At 44.2% G+C, this 19660-nt stretch overlaps 1 protein-coding gene across 2 annotated transcripts in view; it reads right to left on the reverse strand.

Annotated features, from left to right (window-relative positions):
- Nucleotides 1-19660, reverse strand: part of LOC139532028 (rho GTPase-activating protein 7) — a 100965-nt gene that overhangs the window by 6624 nt on the left and 74681 nt on the right. For both annotated transcript variants that reach the window (XM_071329137.1, XM_071329145.1), the window contains exons 2-11: nt 15759-15830; nt 15546-15627; nt 15256-15319; nt 11254-12665; nt 10874-11047; nt 4131-4290; nt 3731-3929; nt 3356-3569; nt 1290-1404; nt 322-543 (exon numbers count right to left, since the gene is read on the reverse strand). In XM_071329137.1, coding sequence (XP_071185238.1) covers nt 322-543; nt 1290-1404; nt 3356-3569; nt 3731-3929; nt 4131-4290; nt 10874-11047; nt 11254-12665; nt 15256-15319; nt 15546-15627; nt 15759-15830 — 2714 coding nt within the window. The remainder of the gene's footprint in view (nt 1-321; nt 544-1289; nt 1405-3355; nt 3570-3730; nt 3930-4130; nt 4291-10873; nt 11048-11253; nt 12666-15255; nt 15320-15545; nt 15628-15758; nt 15831-19660) is intronic.

Below are 19660 nucleotides of genomic sequence, written 5' to 3' on the forward strand. Positions count from 1 at the left end.
GTTTAGTCCACTGCAGTAAAAAGTTAATTGGTCTGACTAACTGGACAATCAATGGTGTTTCGATGTTGACTCATACATAATACCCCTTTTAATAGTCAGCAGTATTCTTTATAGGTGGTGTTGTTTTGGTGTGCTCTCAGAAAAAACATTTCACAACCATGTGACGATGGGGGGGGGGGGGGGGGGGTCACTGTAACCAAGCAGTAACTTGTATCTATTATATGTTATTTGACTACTATTTCATAAATTTGTTAGTTCCTTAATTCATCCATTTATTTGTTTGTCGTTCATTCATTAATTCCATCAGATTCCATCGCACACCTTCTTAAAGGCCAGGTCCACTTGGTCTGGTCCAGAGCACGACTCCCAGCCTTGGCTCTTCTCCCTGGCCTCTCTCAGCAGGTGCTGGGTGGTCTGGTCCAGTCTGGCCCTCTCATCCTGCTCCTCCTCCCCATCCTGAGAGGGCGAACTCCGCCCCCCATCCGCCCAGAGAGCCTCCTCACTGGGGCTGCGCACACTCTGGTCCGGCCAGAACTCTGGAAGCTGGAAAGAGAGAGGAAGAGTTAGCTAGACTTTTCCCACATAAGGTCACATATGACTTAATCTTGATGTCTATCACAAGATATACTGTATGACTTCTTGACCAATCGATATGCTATTGCATCAAGCGAAGATATGGTGACTAAGAGCCTGTTGTTGGCATTCATAAATTCTTGTTTTCTAATATTTTTATTCTGTTTCATCAAGTAAATGCAATGAACTGACTGAACTGAATAACATAGATGAAGTGCCTCTTCATTTAATTTCCCCTGCAGATGGTTTATGGCAGGAATGGGCAACTGGTGGCCCGCGGGCCCCCCTTTTGTAGGTCCGTGGACCAATTTCACACAAAAATACATAAATAATTAAATGTTTAATTTTTTAGGAACTTAGTCGAAGTCTCAACTTACTGTTGAGAGTTAGAATAATAGAATATACAAGGTGCAATTTCAAAAATATGGTTGGGAGGGGTATATGGATGTGGGACCCACGAGCCACTGTGGCCCCTCCGTTTTTCTATGGCCCCCACCCCCATCAAAGTTGCTATCCCTGGTTTACGGTTGTGAACAACAGGGAAGTGCCTTCCTGCTTTTTCTAACGTACTGTACAGTAAGTACTACTGCACAGTGAGAGTACACTCATGAGAGAGTGGTGTGTGCTGTGTCTTGTAACACCCACACACTGTGCACACGTGATGTTAATTAGTGTGGCTAGAACAGGCTGTACTGTAACTGTACTGTAGTGTGTACCTGAAGGAGGCGTAGGGACTCTGTCACCATGTGGGCAAGGCCCTGTGTAGCGGCCAGGTTCTCACTCAGGTCCCTTTGGTCAGGCCTACCCAGGCTGTACTTCCTGTGGCTCGACCTAGGTCAGAGAAACAGGAAATGTCATTACATCAGAGTTAAAGATTTAGGGGGTACAGTTTTGCCATTACTCTATACTCTCCTACAGTTTTTGGAGATCCTTGCAAGCAGACTGTTATTCAATGCTTATGTAAAAAGAAACGTCAGCATCGACTTCCAAACCAAGAAAATCATGTCGCAAAAGCAAAGCAGTTACATTTTTACTAACATCACTGTATCCTTGAAGCACTATATGCCACAACACAACAGTCCGTGGGAGTAGAGTTTATTTGTTCTGGTCATTGTTCCTAGTGTGACATGTTTCAAGGCATAGCTCTGTTTCCAGTGATGGGAGATACAGAGTGTGTATTGTGTTGTGTTATGACTTCCATCTGTGCTCTACTCTGACAGCCTGTGGGGAAACGGTTGAGCCAACTGGCTCCCCTGGACAGGCTGGCATTATACGAGGAGGAGGAGGAGGAGGAAGAGAGGGGGAGGAGGATAGGTATATTGTCTCTCTACATCAGACACAATCAGGCCTGTGCTATGTGACATCACTGGGTCCACGATGCCACTTTTTGATGTGAAGTGTAACTTCTAGACATGCTGTCAGAATACAGGGTGTCAGCAGAGTGTGTGCAGCTGAGTGTGTGTGTGTGTGTGTGTGCGTGTGTCTATCTTCCCAGTGCTTCACTTCAGAGCCAACAACTACAGATAACCAGTCTTGTGAAGTTAATGAGAGTGCCAGAGTCCAAAACAAAGTTCAAAGACTGATGTGTTTTAAAAAATGAGTCACTTGGGCCATCTCTTTCTCTCTCCCTTCCTTTTTCTCTCTTTCCCTCTACCTGTCACTCTCCCTCTTTCACTCCCTTTCTCCCCCTCCCTCTCCTTCTCATTCTCTTGCAGTAACCAGCTGATTAGTATTACAGATATTAAATCTCCTCTATCTGAGAAAAGCCAGATGGGAGATTCAGCAGGGTTACATAAGTTTCTCTCTCACGCTGCAATTAAACTCCCGAGTGGCGCAGCGGTCCAAGGCACCTCATCTCAGTGCTAGAGGCGTCACTACAGACCCTGGTTCGATCCTGGGCTGTGATCGGGAGTCACATAGGGAAGCGCACAATTGGCCCAGCGTCATTAGGGGAGGGTTTGGCCAGGGCAGGCCGTCATTGTAAAATAAGAATTTGTTCTTAACTGACTTGTCTAGTTAAATAAAAAAATTATAAATACAATAAAAAAATAAACCCAGCCGACAGCTATTCCTTACCACACCGGGAAATAGGGTTTTGGCTAGATTACCATAGTTGATGTAATCTCTAGGAATTTAAACAACCCATGAATCTGACGCAGCATAAGAAGGAAAAACTAAAACAACATGTCAAAAACAGACAATTTAAAATCTGCCGTTGTGGCGATGAACACAAAGCAAAGCGCACCGGAGTAATCTTATGCAACAACGGAAGACATTTTACATGTACATTTTAGTCATTTAGCAGACACTCTTATCCAGAGCGACTTACAGTTAGTGCATTCATCTTAAGATAGCTAAGTGAGACAACCACATGTCACAGTCGTAGTAAGTACATTTTTCCTCAATAAAGAAGTTATTGGCAAATCAGTGTTAGTAGGAAAAGACAAGAGCAAGTGTTTTTTTGAGGGGTTGGGGGGGAAAAATTTAAGATACTCTTTCAAGAGGTAGGGTGTCAGACATTTTTCAGGAGATGGGCAAGGACTCTTCTGTCCTAGCATCAGGGCGAAGCTGGTAAGAGGGAATGATATAACTTTGGGACCCAGATCTCCAGACCTCTTCTCGTCTAGAAGTTGCACCGTTCCAGGGTCACCTTACACTCCCCCAATCTTAACTTCAACCATAAGGGCCAAATCCACCAAACTGATCTTAGATCAGCATCTAGACCCTAGATTCTAGGGGAAACTTGACGTCTTCCTCCTTCCCAGAAGGCGGTGCACCGTACCTGGCTGGGTTGCCCTCTCTTTTCAGGGTGTTGAGGTGGAAGAGAGAGGGGGCAAGGCACACAGCGATGTTGGTGGGGGTCATTTGGTTCTCGTCCACGCAGCCCACCACATCTCGGAGGAAGAGGAGGAGTGTCTGCAGGGCCTCCCTGTGCTCATCTGGCAGGAGGAAGATGGCCGCCTGGGCCGCACAGAACTGCTGGTCTTTGGGGAAGTCTGTGGAGAATGAGGAAGGGGTGATCGATGTTAGACTGGAGTGGTGGATAGGATTGATTATACTATATAAATGTCTAAAATTAGTTTCACAATGCCTACTTAACCATCATTAATATTATGATTAGGTAGTACAGTCAGTCACGCAGATTCTGTCCACTTACATTGGTAGATATGCAGGAAGGACTCGCAGAGTTTGCTGGAGAACACAGGTTCTGGTAGATCTCTGAAATACTGTTTCACCATATCAGCCACATCGAATGCTGATTGGCCCTCGTAAGATGCACCCTCTGGGTCCGCCTCCACCATGTCACGCAGGTACTGGATACGAGACTTCACCCCCGACTTACGGAACAGACCCACCTGAGGGGATGAGAGAGTGAAGGTGAGTCTCACCTGAGGGGGGGTGGGGGGTATATTAGACAATTTTAGATATGAAAACATCTAACCAACTTTGAAATTGGGGTGAACTGTCCCTTTAAAGCCTGACCCTAACTATTTCTTGAATAATGTATGAGCAATACTACATCTACTGGTGGTACAGGAGGTTAAAGAGTCCAGTACCTGATCGAGACACTCTGTCCTCAGATAGAATAGAGCCTTGAGGATGCTGGGGGGTAGAGGTTCCCCTGTCTGCTGCATACTGTGGAGGAGGGATACACCAAACACCCTCCTGCCCTTCAGCTCTTGGGCCTTGGCCTTCCGCGGGGGCTTGGGGAACGTCCTGATGGGAGACAAACAATACATGACGGAGGTCAAGGCTTGATGTTGAAGATAACCAGGTTAAAACTGAAACCGGCATGCTAAGTGTAGACCATATATTGTGTTACCTACAGATTATAGAAAAGAGCAGAAGCTCTTAACTCTTAACTCTCCACTCAGAACCCAGTCCTACCTACCTACAGGTTATGGAAAATGTGCTATTTTAATATTTCTACAGTAGGTTTCCTCAAGGAGAAAGCCCCCCACTTCTACAGTATATTAAAGATAATAAATCAAAAACATTAGTAAATACTACAGTAATGTCCCCAAAAACACTGCAGTAAGTACTACAGTTTACTACAGTCCGCTACAGTCCGCAAAAATACCACAGTAAATACTACGGTATACTACAGTCCGCAAAAACACGACACTAAGTGTATAACACTACAGTATATACTTTTCTTTACTACAGCATCTGTACTATAATAAATTGTAAATACTACAGTAAATACTACAATAAAGTCTGCAAAAACACTACAGTGAATACTATAGTATTCCTACCATAGTATACACTATTATATTTTTTCATTTGGGTACACATGCTCTTAGAAGAGGGCTTTGTGTAAAACTCAGATGGGACATTTCTTTTAAAGCCCAATTGGTTTATATGCTGAATAGGTTGTTTTTATAAGCCAGCAAGTGCCGGGGTAACGGCCTGTGTAGCCGAGGAGATAACATGAAGACCATTTAAAGCCTCCCTCTCATTATTCTTCCATAAATCAAGTTCAGGCACCTTGAGATATCAAGCTTCAGAGCCAGTCAAATGTATGATTGCAGAAATGAACCTACTACTGGAATTAAATTCACACATTTTCATACAGCATGATTCTCGTTGATAGTGTTCTCTCCCATTACAAGCAGCATTTCCATTATAGTCCTCAGCTGTTCAATTAAAAGATATCTGCTGCGTCCACCTCATTTCATTACCTTAATGATGTTCTGCTAGTGATTTAATGTGATTGTGTGTGTGTCATAGTCTTAGTGGGTGTGTTTTTCTCTGTGTGTCTCACTCTCACTCACTCTCTATGTGTGTGTGTGTGTGTGTGTGTGTGTGTGTGTGTGTGTGTGTGTGTGTGTGTGTGTGTGTGTGTGTGTGTGTGTGTGTGTGTGTGTGTGTGTGTGTGTGTGTGTGTGTGTGTGTGTGTGTGTGTGTGTGTGTGTGTGTGTGTATTTAGAGAGAAAGCCAAGGGGAAAGGTGTTTGGCCACAGCAAATACAAGACACCACTTGTCTGGAATGGAGCTAGTTCCACAGCAGAGAGGGTGCAGAATACTGAAGCACAGGATCAATGGAAAAGCGAATTGAGGCTGGAGTAGGTTATTTCTTTTGTAGTTAGCTCAATGATTGTTAAAACAAATAGCCCAATTACTCTGCTCTCAAAAAGTAAATTACCCTGTCCTCTTGCCTTAAGCAATCCCTTTTCCTCCAGTTGGCTACACAAATTAATAATGTCAAACACTTTATTAGTGGGGTAGCCAAGTTTTGGGGATCAGGTTTTGAAACATTGGTGAGGAAATAGCTACAAACAATGAAAAGTAATAACTCATTCTGACAAAAACTGATTGGGATGTGCTGAGTTCTCATACATCATCGCATGTAATGCTATTTGAGGTCACTGCCGTCAACCGTCGAGATGATATGTTCCTAAAAATGTGGGAAAACTTTGGTCTCTATTCAATCTGTGTCGCTGAAGCGTTACAGACTGCGTGATATAAATGTTAAGGTCATTCCCGATTGAGCCGACATATGCAGCGTTTACCGTGAATGCAGTCTCCGCTGACGCGGGAACATTGCCTTTAAATTTCAATCACGCTGTAATGCTGAGCTTCCGTGATACGGATTGAATGTTTGGGAGTGTAAACAGATGTTTTGTCAGAAAGTAGAATCGGTTTGGATCAAATGAGGTGAGATAAGGGAGGTAAAGGCAAAAAAAAAGGCCATGGTGGCAAAGTAAATACAATATAGCAAGTAAAACACTGGAATGGTAGATTTGCAGTGGAAGAATGTGCAAAGTAGAGATAGAAATAATGGGGTGCAAAGGAGAAAAATAAATAAATACAATAGGGGGAGAGGTAGTTGTTTGGGCTAAATTATAGATGGGCTATGTACAGGTGCAGTAATCTGTGAGCTGCTCTGACAGCTGGTGCTTAAAGCTAGTGAGGGAGATATGTGTTTCCAGTTTCAAAGATTTTTGTAGTTCATTCCAGTCATTGGCAGCAGAGAACTGGAAGGAGAGAAAGGAAGAATTGGTTTTGGGGGTGACCAGAGAGATATACCTGCAGGAGCGCGTGCTACAGGGGGGTGCTGCTATGGTGACCAGCGAGCTGAGATAAGGGGGGACTTCACCTAGCAGGGTCTTGTAGATGACCTGGAGCCAGTGGGTTTGGCGACGAGTATGAAGCGAGGGCCAGCCAACGAGAGCGTACAGGTCGCAGTGGTGGGTAGTATAAGGGGCTTTGGTGACAAAACGGATGGCACTGTGATAGACTGCATCCAATTTATTGAGTAGGGTATAGGAGGCTATTTTGTAAATGACATCGCCGAAGTCGAGGGTCGGTAGGATGGTCAGTTTTACAAGGGTATGTTTGGCAGCATGAGTGAAGGATGCTTTGTTGCGAAATAGGAAGCCAATTCTAGATTTAACTTTGGATTGGAGATGTTTGATGTGAGTCTGGAAGGAGAGTTTACAGTCTAACCAGACACCTAGGTATTTGTAGTTGTCCACATATTCTAAGTCAGAACCGTCCAGAGTAGTGATGTTGGACGTCGGGCAGGTGCAGGCAGCGATCGGTTGAAGAGCATGCATTTAGTTTTACTTGTATTTAAGAGCAATTGGAGGCCACGGAAGGAGAGTTGTATGGCATTGAAGCTCATCTGGAGGGTTGTTAACACAGTGTCCAAAGAAGGGCCAGAAGTATACAGAATGGTGTCGTCTGCGTAGAGGTGGATCAGAGACTCACCAGCAGCAAGAGCGACATCATTGATGTATACAGAGAAGAGAGTCGGTCCAAGAATTGAACCCTGTGGCATCCCCATAGAGACTGCCAGAGGCCCGGACAACAGGCCCTCCGATTTGACACACTGAACTCTATCAGAGAAGTAGTTGGTGAACCAGGCGAGGAAATCTCTCTGATCATGCCTAGAATAATGCCTTGTAATGCTGGTTAATGCTATGTAACTTAAGCTTTATGTGAATCCATACATTTTGCAATGTTAATTAAATACGCTTGCATTTAGAATTCAATTCTCAAACCTGTCTTTACCTTCCTTTTACTGTTACTCAACTATGGTCTCTTCCATATTGCTAAATCATATTTATGGATCAGATATTCAGTTTAATAGACTTTGTTAACATACAAGCTACATAGTCTTATCACAGGTCGCATGTGTGGTATATATAAATAATATTTACTACCAGTCAAAATTTGAACACACCTAATCATTCCAGTGTTTTTCTTTATTTTGACTATTTTCTACATTGTAGAAAAATAGTGAAGACATCAAAACTATGAAATAACACATCGAATCATGTAGTAACCAAAAAATTGTTCAACAAATCAAAATATATTTTAGATTCTTCAACGTAGCCACCCTTTGCCTTGATGACAGCTTTGCACACTCTTGGCATTCTCTCAACCAGCTTCATGAGGTAGTCACCTGGAATGCATTTCAATTAACAGGTGTGCCTTGTTAAAAGTGAATTTGTAGAATATCTTTCCTTCTTAATGCGTTTGAACCAATCAGTTGTGTTGCAGGGGTGGTATACAGAAGATAGCCCTATTTGGTAAAAGACCAAGTCCATATTATGGCAAGAACAGCTCAAATAAGCAAAGAAAATGACAGGCAATCATTACTTGAAGACATGAAGGTCAGTCAATACGGAAAATGTCAAGAACTTTGAAAGTTTCTTCAAATGCAGTCGCAAAAACCATCAAGTGATAAGAAAAAACTGGCTCTCATGAGGGCCGCCACAGGAAAGGAAGACCCAGAGTTACCTCTGCGGCAGAGGATAAATTAATTATAGTTAACTACGCCTCAGATTGCAGCCCAAATAAATGCTTCACAGAGTTCAAGTAACAGACACATCTCAACATCAACTGTTCAGAGGAGACTGCATTCTGCAGCGATACGCCATCCCATCTGGTTTGCGCTTAGTGGGACTATCATTTGTTTTTCAACAGGACAATGACCCAAAACACACCTCCAGGCTGTGTAAGGGCTATTTGACTAAGGAGAGGGATGGAGTGCTGCTTCAGATGACCTGGAATCTACAATCACCTGACCTCGCCTCCACAATCACCTGACCTCAACCCAAATGAGATGGTTTGGGATGAGTTGGACAACAGAGTGAAGAAAAAGCAGCCAACAAGTGCTCAGCATATGTGGGAACTCCTTCAAGACTGTTGGAAAAGCATTCCTCATGAAGCTGGTTGAGAGAATGCCAAGAGTGTGCAAAACTATCATCAAGGCAAATGGTGGTTACTTTGAAGAATCTCAAATATAAAATATATTTTGATTTGTTTCACACTTATTTGGTTACTACATGATTCCATATGTGTTATTACATAGTTTTGATGTCCTCAATATTATTCTACAATGTAGAAAATAGTACAAATAAAGAAAAACCCTTGAATGAGTCGGTGTGTCCAAACTTTTGACTGGTACTGTACATAAAATATAATATTTACATACACTTAGGTTGGAGTCATTAAAACTCGTTTTTCAACCACTCCACAAATTTCTTGTTAACGAACTATAGTTTTGGCAAGTCGGTTTGGACATCTACATTGTGCATGACACAAGTAAATTTTCCAACAATTGTTTACAGATTATTTCACTTATAATTCATTGTATCACAATTCCAGTGGGTCAGAAGTTTACATACACTAAGTTGACTGTGCCTTTAAACAGCTTGGAAAATTCCAGAAAATTATACAATGGCTTTAGAAGCTTCTGATAGGCTACTTGACATCATTTGAGTCAATTGGAGGTGTACCTGTGGATGTATTTCAAGGCCTACCTTCAAACACAGTGCCTCTTTGCTTGACATCATGGGAAAATCAAAAGAAATCCGCCAAGACATCAGAAAAACAACTGTAGACCCCCACAAGCCTGGTTCATCCTTGGGAGCAATTTCCAAATGCCTGAAGGTACCACGTTCATCTGTACAAACAATAGTACACAAGTATAAACACCATGGGACCACACAGCCGCCATACCGCTCAGGAAGGAGACGCGTTCTGTCTCCTAGAGATGAATGTACTTCGGTGCGAAAAGTGCAAATCAATCTCAGAACAACAGCAAAGGACCTTGTGAAGATGCTGGAGGAAACAGGTACAAAAATATCTATATCCACAGTAAAACTAGTCCTATATCGACATAACCTGAAAGGCCGCTCAGCAAGGAAGAAGCCACTGCTCCAAAACCGCCACAAAAAATCCAGACTACGGTTTGCAACTGCACATGGGGACAAAGATCGTACTTTTTGGAGAAATGTCCTCTGGTCTGATGAAACAAAAATATAACTATTTGACCATAATGACCATTGTTATGTTTGGAGGAAAAAGAGGGAGGCTTGCAAGCAGAAGAACATCATCCAAACCGTGAAGCATGGGGGTGGCAGCATCATGTTGTGGGGGTGCTTTGCTGCAGAAGGGACTGGTGCACATCACAAAATAGATGGCGTCATGAGGACGGAAAATTATGTGGATATATTGAAGCAACATCTCAAGACATCAGTCAGGAAGTTAAAGCTTGGTCACAAATGGGTCTTCCAAATGGACAATGACCCCAAGTATACTTCCAAAGTTGTGGCAAAATGGCGTAAGGACAACAAAGTCAAGGTATTGGAGTGGCCGTCACAAAGCCCTGACCTCAATCCTATATAAAATTTGTGGGCAGAACTGAAAAAGCGTGTGCGAGAAAGGAGGCCTACAAACCTGACTCAGTTACACCAGCTCTGTCAGGAGGAATGGGCCAAAATTCACCCAACTTATTGTTTGAAGCTTGTGGAAGGCTACCAGACACGTTTGTCCCAAGTTAAACAATTTAAAGGCAATGCTACCAAATACTAATTGAGTGTATGTAAACGTTTGACCCACTGGGTATGTGATGAAAGAAATTAAAGCTGAATAAATCATTCTCTCTACTATTATTTTGACATTTCACATTCTTGAAATAAAGTGGTGATCTTAACTGACCTAAAACGGGGCATATTTACTCGGATTAAATGTCAGGAATTGTGAAAATCTGAGTTTAAATGTATTTGGCTAAGGTTATTGCTCTGAAAGTATCCTGTGTTTTGTGTTGAGAGAGGCAAGGTGGCAACTTCACATAAATAGTGAATTCTGCTTCCAATCTTCCACCTCTTCCGCCCTTCCTCCCCCACTTCCCCTTCTCTTCCTCTTCCACCTTTCCCTCATCGCACTACCACTTTCCTTTGATTCTTCTGGTCCAACCCCTCCTTTTCTCTACCTCAACTCTACCTTCCCCATCCCATCTCTCCTCTCCCTCTCCCCCCTCTTCACTTCCCCTCCCATTTCTTACCAGTTCCAGCCCTGCTTGCTGGAGGGGGAGTACTTGTCCATGAGAGCGGTGAGTTTAAGTAGCGAGAGCTTCCGCAGCAGGTGGAGGTGAGAGACAGGCTGGGCCTCGACCCCTGGGCTGCTGGCAGTCACTGAGGGAAGGCTCTGCTCGCTTGACCAGTGGTGCTGGCTCCGTCTATAGAACAGACACAACAGAACAATGATTTGTTCAGTGATAGAGTTCATGCATTTACAATATGATTTATCAAAACCTATTTGCATTTTTATTCTCAATGATACAATTACATAAGTAATGGATCTGTATGTACGAGTAATACACTTCCAATATGCCTTTTTAATGAGCGCTCAGGCCAGCTGTCCTTCTCCACAGCCTGTTCTCACCTGATATTGCGTGGTAGTGACTGAACCTCTGTGCCATCTCCATCCACAGATTCTTTTTCTAGGCTCTCCCTGTCCCTGTCCCCATCTCCCTCCCCCTCCACGGCTCCCGGCCCCAGCTCCTCAGCCTCCTTGATCTCCAGGTGGATGTGGTTGGAGGAGGAGGAGGGGCAGGGAGAGGGGGTGGAGCTGCGGTTAGAGTCAGAGTCAGAGTCCTCTGACAGTTTGTCCGTCCAGGTGTTGACGAGTTGCTGCAGGTCGCTGATACGCTCCATCACGCTGTCCAGCGCAGAGAACACATCATTGTTTTCGCTGATCTCCCCCGTCTCTGCCGCCCTGTGATGCTCCACCTCCTGGCCAATCACCTGGCCTATCGGCACGTTGTCATAGATACTGGCCCGGTGGTCCAATGAGGCTGGGGGGCTGCAGCAGGGGGAATCCTGGTCCTTGGCCGCTGCGCTCCCCCTGCTTCGTCGCCCACGGTACCCGTGGAAGCTCCCAGTTCTCCAGTTGACGGAGGTGTTGTCTATGGGCAACAGGACATTGTTGTGAGTGAGGGCAGTGGGGAACGTTCCTGGCTTGTGTCCCTGGGGGATCTGGAAGACCAGGCTCTCGTGGTTATTCCTCTCGTCCTTGTAGTCTTGGAGCTCTCGGACCGGGCCGCTGTGGAGACCTTCCTGATACTGTTCTCGGGCCCCGCCGGTTCGTTTGCAGTTGCTGCGTACCCTGGTGATGGGGCTTGGGGTGCTGACAGTACTGCTGCTCTCCGATGTGCTGGGGCTGCTGCTGCCTGAGTGGGGGGAGGATGGTGAGGAGGAGGCCTGGCTGCCCGGCCGGTCCCTATCCCTGTCCTGCAGGGTGGAGATGTCCAGGCACTGCAGCCGTCTCAGCCTGTGCTCCACATCCAGACCCTCCTGGAGCACGGGGCCAGAGATGACCAGCCTGGTCCTGCTGTGGCCACTGTGGCCTGGGGAGCAGAGGGTGGATGTGCTCCTCAGACGCAGCTTCTCCATCTTCCTCAGCAGACTAGGGCCCTTCTTCCTGGGGGGCTTGTCCGGGAAGCGCTCCTCAGCACTGCTGAAGCCGAGCATCTCACCCCCTGGGGAGGGGGGCCCGCTGAACGACGTGTCCAGGGACATGGTCTTGTTGGTGGAGGAGCAGCGAGACGAGCTCCTGCTGGTCTCTTGGTCGTCAGTGGCAGTCTTGCGGCCCTCACGGCCCTCACTCTCAGTGCTGCTGGTGCTGTGGAGGGAGCAGACCTCATGGCGGTCGTTGGCTTCACACGGGGACATATCATGACTGTCCGGGGAACACAGGAAGCCCATCCCCTCTAGTCGACGCCAGCGCCTTGTCTGCCTCTCGTAGGCCCATTTGGCGCTGATGGCACAGGGCTCCTCATCCTCTGACTCCTCCAACTAAGAATTACAAGACAATAATCAAGGTACTGTATGAGCCATGTCTCCCCCAAAAAATCAGGGCCATCTATTTCTGGACATCGTGTAACTCGTCAGAGATATGTTTTATTTCTTTTATGTTTTTGAGTAGATCAGCTTTATTTTTGCAGATAGATTTTGGCCTCTGTCAATGTAAATTGTCTGCATAATTTCCAATCCCCCATGTACAGTGGGGAGAACAAGTATTTGATACACTGCCGATTTTGCAGGTTTTCCTACTTACAAAGCATGTAGAGGTCTGTCATTTTTATCATAGGTACACTTCAACTGTGAGAGACGGAATCTAAAACAAAAATCCAGAAAATCACATTGTATGATTTTTAAGTAATTCCTTTGCATTTTATTGCATGACATAAGTATTTGATACATCAGAAAAGCAGAACTTAATATTTGGTACAGAAACCTTTGTTTGCAATTACAGAGATCATACATTTCCTGTAGTTCTTGACCAGGTTTGCACACACTGCAGCAGGGATTTTGGCCCACTCCTCCATACAGACCTTCTCCAGATCCTTCAGGTTTCGGGGCTGTCGCTGGGCAATACGGAATTTCAGCTCCCTCCAAAGATTTTCTATTGGGTTCAGGTCTGGAGACTGGCTAGACCACTCCAGGACCTTGAGATGCTTCTTACGGAGCCACTCCTTAGTTGCCCTGGCTGTGTGTTTCGGGTCGTTGTCATGCTGGAAGACCCAGCCACGACCCATCTTCAATGCTCTTACTGAGGGAAGGAGGTTGTTGGCCAAGATCTCGCGATACATGGCCCCATCCATCCTCCCCTCAATACGGTGCAGTCGTCCTGTCCCCCTTGCAGAAAAGCAGCCCCAAAGAATGATGTTTCCACCTCCATGCTTCACGGTTGGGATGGGTTCTTGGGGTTGTACTCATCCTTCTTCTTCCTCCAAACACAGCGAGTGGAGTTTAGACCAAAAAGTTATATTTTTGTCTCATCAGACCACATGACCTTCTCCCATTCCTCCTCTGGATCATCCAGATGGTCATTGGCAAACTTCAGACGGGCCTGGACATGCGCTGGCTTGAGCAGGGGGACCTTGCGTGCGCTGCAGGATTTTAATCCATGACGGCGTAGTGTGTTACTAATGGTTTTCTTTGAGACTGTGGTCCCAGCTCTCTTCAGGTCATTGACCAGGTCCTGCCGTGTAGTTCTGGGCTGATCCCTCACCTTCCTCATGATCATTGATGCCCCACGAGGTGATATCTTGCATGGAGCCCCAGTCCGAGGGTGATTGACCGTCATCTTGAACTTCTTCCATTTTCTAATAATTGCGCCAACAGTTGTTGCCTTCTCACCAAGCTGCTTGCCTATTGTCCTGTAGCTCGTCCCAGCCTTGTGCAGGTCTACAATTTTATCCCTGATGTCCTTACACAGCTCTCTGGTCTTGGCCATTGTGGAGAGGTTGGAGTCTGTTTGATTGAGCGTGTGGACAGATGTCTTTTATACAGGTAACGAGTTCAAACAGGTGCAGTTAATACAGGTAATGAGTGGAGAACAGGAGGGCTTCTTAAAGAAAAACTAACAGGTCTGTGAGAGCCGGAATTCTTACTGGTTGGTAGGTGATCAAATACTTATGTCATGCAATAAAATGCAAATTAATTACTTAAAAATCATACAATGTGATTTTCTGGATTTTTGTTTTAGATTCCGTCTCTCACAGTTGAAGTTTACCTATGATAAAAATTACAGACCTCTACATGCTTTGTAAGTAGGAAAACCTGCAAAATCGGCAGTGTATCAAATACTTGTTCTCCCCACTGTATATTGTTTTGTAAATATATATAGCATTTTAAATATAGATTTTTAAAATATATTTTCCTTCTTTATTATATCTTCCACAAAGATAACAAAATTCTGAGATAACAAGTCTCTGAGAACATTAAATGTCCAATGCAGCCATTTTTATATCAATGTCAAATAATTTCTGGGTAACAATTAAGTACCTTAATGTGATTGTTTTCTATTAAAATTATCCAAAAATATCAAGAATAGCTTCTTAGCAAAGAATAATTTCACAAGCAAAAATTTTGCGAGGACTGTCTGAGTGGGGAGGAGAGGTTATTGGCAGAGAGGTTAGGAACTCTCTTATTGGTCTATTTACCGCATGGTGATGTCACTATGGAAGGCCAAAACTCCATCCCACCAAAACAGGCTGAAATTTAATTTCTCTTTTTCATCTAGCTCTTAGAACACTCATCTAGAATTCGTTTTCACAATTTCACAGTACTATTCCAACCTCATAGTTATGGAAATGTATATAAAATATAGGAAAATCTAGTTTTTAGATCTAGTAAAATTATTATGCAACATGATTAATTCTAGATGAGTTTTCACCCTAATTATCTTTCTCTGCACTTTCTCAAACAAAGACTATTGAAGTTTTGAGGAGTTTTGGAGGTGGGTGGAGCTATCTACCTAGTCATCAATATCAGTGGAAATCGATGCGTTAAATGCTAACTAGGAGCTTTTCCTCTGGTTACTGCGGTGTCTTTGACAGAGCTGCCATGTTGGTGTTCCATGGTGTTCACTCTCACTCACCCGTCTCTTTGATCTGCCCAGCTCCAGCCTCAGCTCCACACATTTGTTTAAAGTGCTTAATCTCCTGTAAGCAGAGGAGAAGAATGGCGGTTAAAACAAGCACAGCAGCATGGGACCCAATCGAAAACTAACGCACTCACACACTCTGTCTTTCTCTCTTTCTTTCTCTCTCTCTCTCCTCTCTCTCTTTCCCCAGCCCAATGAAGTATTCCAGCACTACATACACTTCATCAGTAGAACAAGGAGTCATGGTGAGAAGGAGGGAGTGGATGTAAAGTCCAGCTACTCACCTGCAGAGTGAATCAAGTGCATCCTTATCCAGAAAACTGTGATCAGTCTTTACCCAGTCTATATCAATGGGGAACCTGCAATCTGAGAGGCAAACAAGGCAAATGAAAGCGTGATATGACACTGTTTGTTATGGATGAGCAAATATGTGGATGTGGTGTGTACTGTAATAGATTCTGTTTGATGGCTTGAGAGGATTACTATTTGATATTTACCTTTGTATAATTGCACGTACTGGGGAAAGCCGGCCGCTCTCAGCCAATCACAAGCCTCCTTCGCTTCGATCTCTGCAAACAAAAAAACAATATTCAAATTACAATTATTTTCTGGTTGGCCCATTTTAATAACAGGGCAAATATTTGTGCATATTAAGCGAACTATTTTACGCTTTAATTACACTCGCAAAAATATTGCGGACAAAAATAGAAGCGCATCTCTCATTTTTCTCCTCATCTCTGAGAGGGTATACTCATACAGTGGATTTTTGGAAGAGGCCATCCTAATTGCTCCTAATTGGCTAACGTGGCGTGTGTGTGTCAGACACAGAAAAGGCAGACATCGTTTGTCAGAAGTGGCTTCAGTCCCTCTGGCCACACACAGCCTTTCATGTCCCCTCTGTTGAGGTTCCACCCATCTGCTAACTCCCACCATTGACATAGTACTGTCAGGGACAGATGGTGGAAAGAAGTGCAATCTTTCTTCAAACTCACTGGTACTTCATGAAATAAAACCCAGAGAGAAAGAGAGAGAACGTTAAAGAGAGAAAACGATAAAGAAACAACAAGAGAGAGTACTTGGAATTAGGTGTTTTTCTCCTAGGCTGTGGGGGTCAGGGGAAGACAGCTGGAGGTTGAGTTACAAAGAGGCGGCAGGTAGCCTAGCGGTTAAGGCGTTGGGCCAGTAACCGAAAGGTTTGCTTGTTCAAATCCCAAAGCCGACTAAGTGAAGCATCTGGCGATGTGCCCTTGAGCAAGGCACTTGAGCCTACTTGTTCTTGTAAGTTGCTCTGCATAAGAGTGTCTGACAAAATTACAACAAAAGATATGTAAACAGGGGAAAAACAAGCTGTGAATATCACAAGACTCCTTTGATCCAGGGGAGATAAACTCTGCTAGATGGGAACGGGGTTCATCAAATCAACAGCCAGGTTTGATCACTTAGTGTTAGAGGAGGATGATTTCTGTTCCTGTCCAATATTGACTGGCTTTCATCAGGCTGTCCACTCAAGAGAAAGCTTCAAACTGTAACTAGTGCCTGTAACCTGGTTCAGGTTCCCAATCAACCTAACAGGGTAGTTACAAACATCACAGGAATTAAATCATCAACATGTATAGATCACATCTTTACTAATGCTGCATAAATATGTTTGAAAGCAGTATCCAAATCCCTAGGATGTAGTGATAACAATATAGTAGCCATATATAGGAAAACTAAAGTTCCTTAAGCTGGGCCTAATATAGTGTATAAAAGGTCATCCAATAAGTTTGGTAGTGATTCCTATGTTGTTGATGTAAAGACTATTTGTTGGTTCATTGTGTGTAATGACAAGCAACCAGATGCTGCACTTGACACATTTACAAAATGTCTTATCTCAGTTACTAATAAGCATGCACCCATTAAGAAAATGACTGTAAAAACAGTGAAGTCCCTGTGGATTGATGAGGAATGGAAAAATTGTATGGTTGAGAGGGATGAGGCAAAATAAATGGAAAATAGGTCTGGCTGTACAACTGATTGGCAAACGTACTGCAAATTGAGAAATCATGTGACTAAACTGAATAAAAAGAAGAAGAAACTACACTATGAAACAAAGATAAATGACAAAGAAAGATAATAAAAAGCTTTGGAGCACCTTAAATTACATTTTGGGCAAACTCTTCTCCATCATTCATTGAATCAGATGGCTCATTCCTCACACAACTCACTGACATTGCCAACTACTTTAATGATTTTGCAAACTTAGGCATGAAATGCCAGCAACAAACATTGACACAACACATCCAAGTGCATCTGACCAAATTATGAAAGACAAGGGTTGTAATTTTGAATTCCGTGAAGTAAGTGTGGAAGGTGAACAAATGAAAGTTGTCTATCATCAATGACAAGCCACTGGGGTCTGACAACTTGGATGGAAAATTACAGAAGATAATAGCGGACAATATTGCTACTCCTATTTCCCAGATCTTCAATTTAAGCCTACTAGAAAGTGTGTGCCCTCAGGCCTGGAGGGAAGCAAAAGGTTTTCCCTACCTAAGGTTTTCCCTACCTAAGAATAGTATAGCCTTCTTTACTGGTTCAAATAGCCGGCCAATCAGCCTGCTACCAACCCCTAGTAAACTTTTGGGAAAAATTGTGTTTGACCAGATTTCCCCTTTATTTAACCAGATACAATGCTATTTTACAGTAAACAAATTGACAACAGACTTTCAGTATGCTTTTAGGGAAGGACATTCAACAAGCACAGCGCTTACACAAATGACTGATAGAAATGTATTAAAAAAATATTGTGGAGGGCGTTTTGTTAGACTTCAGTGAGGCTTTTGACATTATCGATCATAGTATGTTGCAGAAAAAACATATGTGTTATGGCTGTACACCCCCTGCTATAATGTGGATAAAGAGTTATCGGTCTAACAGAACACACAGGGTGGTCTATAATGGAAGCCTCTCCAACAAAATCCAGGTTGAATCAGGAATTCTCCAGGCAGCTGTCTAGGCCCCTTACTTTTTTCAATATTTACTAACGACATGCCACTGGTTTTAAGTAAAGCCAGGAATATCTAAACTCAGCAAAAAAAAGAAATGTCCTCTCACTGTCAACTGTGTTAATATTCAGTAAACTTAACACATGCAAATATTTGTATGAACATAACAAAATTCAACAACTGAGACATAAACTGAACAAGTTCCACAGACATGTGACTAACAGAACTGGAATAATGTGTCCCCGAACAAAGGGGGGTCAAAATCAAAAGTAACAGTCAGTATGTGGTGTGGCCACCAGCTGCATTAGGTATTGCAGTGCATCTCCTTCTCATGGACTGCACCAGATTTGCCAGTTCTTGCTGTGAGATGTTACCCCACTCTTCCACCAAGGCACCTGCAAGTTCCCGGACATTTCTGGAGGGAATGGCCCTAGCCCTCACCTTCCGATCCAACAGGTCTCAGACGTGCTCAATGGGATTGAGATCCGGGCTCTTCGCTGGCAATGGCAGAACACTGACATTACTGTCTTGCAGGAAATCACGCACAGAACAAACAGTATGGCTGGTGGCATTGTCATGCTGGAAGGTCATGTCAGGATGAGCCTGCAGGAAGGATACCACATGAGGGAGGAGGATGTCTTTCCTGTAACACACAGCATTGAGATTGCCTGCAATGACAACAAGTTCAGTCTGATGATGCTGGGACACACTGTCCCAGACCATGACGGACCCTCCACCTCCAAATCTGTCCCGCTGCAGAGTACAGGCCTCGGTGTAATGCTCATTCCTTCGACGATAAACGCGAATCTGACCATCACCCCTGGTGAGACAAAACCGCGACTCGTCAGTGAAGAGCACTTTTTGCTAGTCCTGTCTGGTCCAGCAACGGTGGGTTTGTGCCCATAGGCGACGTTATTGCCGGTGATGTCTGGTGAGGACCTGCCTTACAACAGGTCTACAAGCCCTGTCCAGCCTCTCTCAGCCTATTGCGGACAGTCTGAGCACTGATGGAGGGATTGTGTGTTCTTGGTGTAACTCAGGCAGTTGTTGTTGCCATCCTGTACCTGTCCCGCAGGTGTGATGCTCGGATGTGCCGATCCTGTGCAGGTGTTGTTACATGTGGTCTGCCACTGCGAGGACAATCAGCTGTCTGTCCTGTCTCCCTGTAGCGCTGTCTTAGGCGTCTCACAGTACGGACATTGCAATTTATTGCCCTGGCCACATCTGCAGTCCTCATGCCTCCTTGCAGCATGCCTAAGGCACATTCATGCAGATGAGCAGGGACCCTGGGCATCTTTCTTTTGCCGTTTTTCAGAGTCAGTAGAAAGGCTTCTTTAGTGTCCTAAGTTTTCATAATTGTGACCTTAATTGCCTACGGTCTGTAAGCTGTTAGTTTCTTAACGACCGTTCCA

The sequence above is a fragment of the Salvelinus alpinus genome, chromosome 1 (genome assembly GCF_045679555.1).
Source record: "Salvelinus alpinus chromosome 1, SLU_Salpinus.1, whole genome shotgun sequence".
Taxonomy (NCBI): Eukaryota; Metazoa; Chordata; class Actinopteri; order Salmoniformes; family Salmonidae; genus Salvelinus; species Salvelinus alpinus.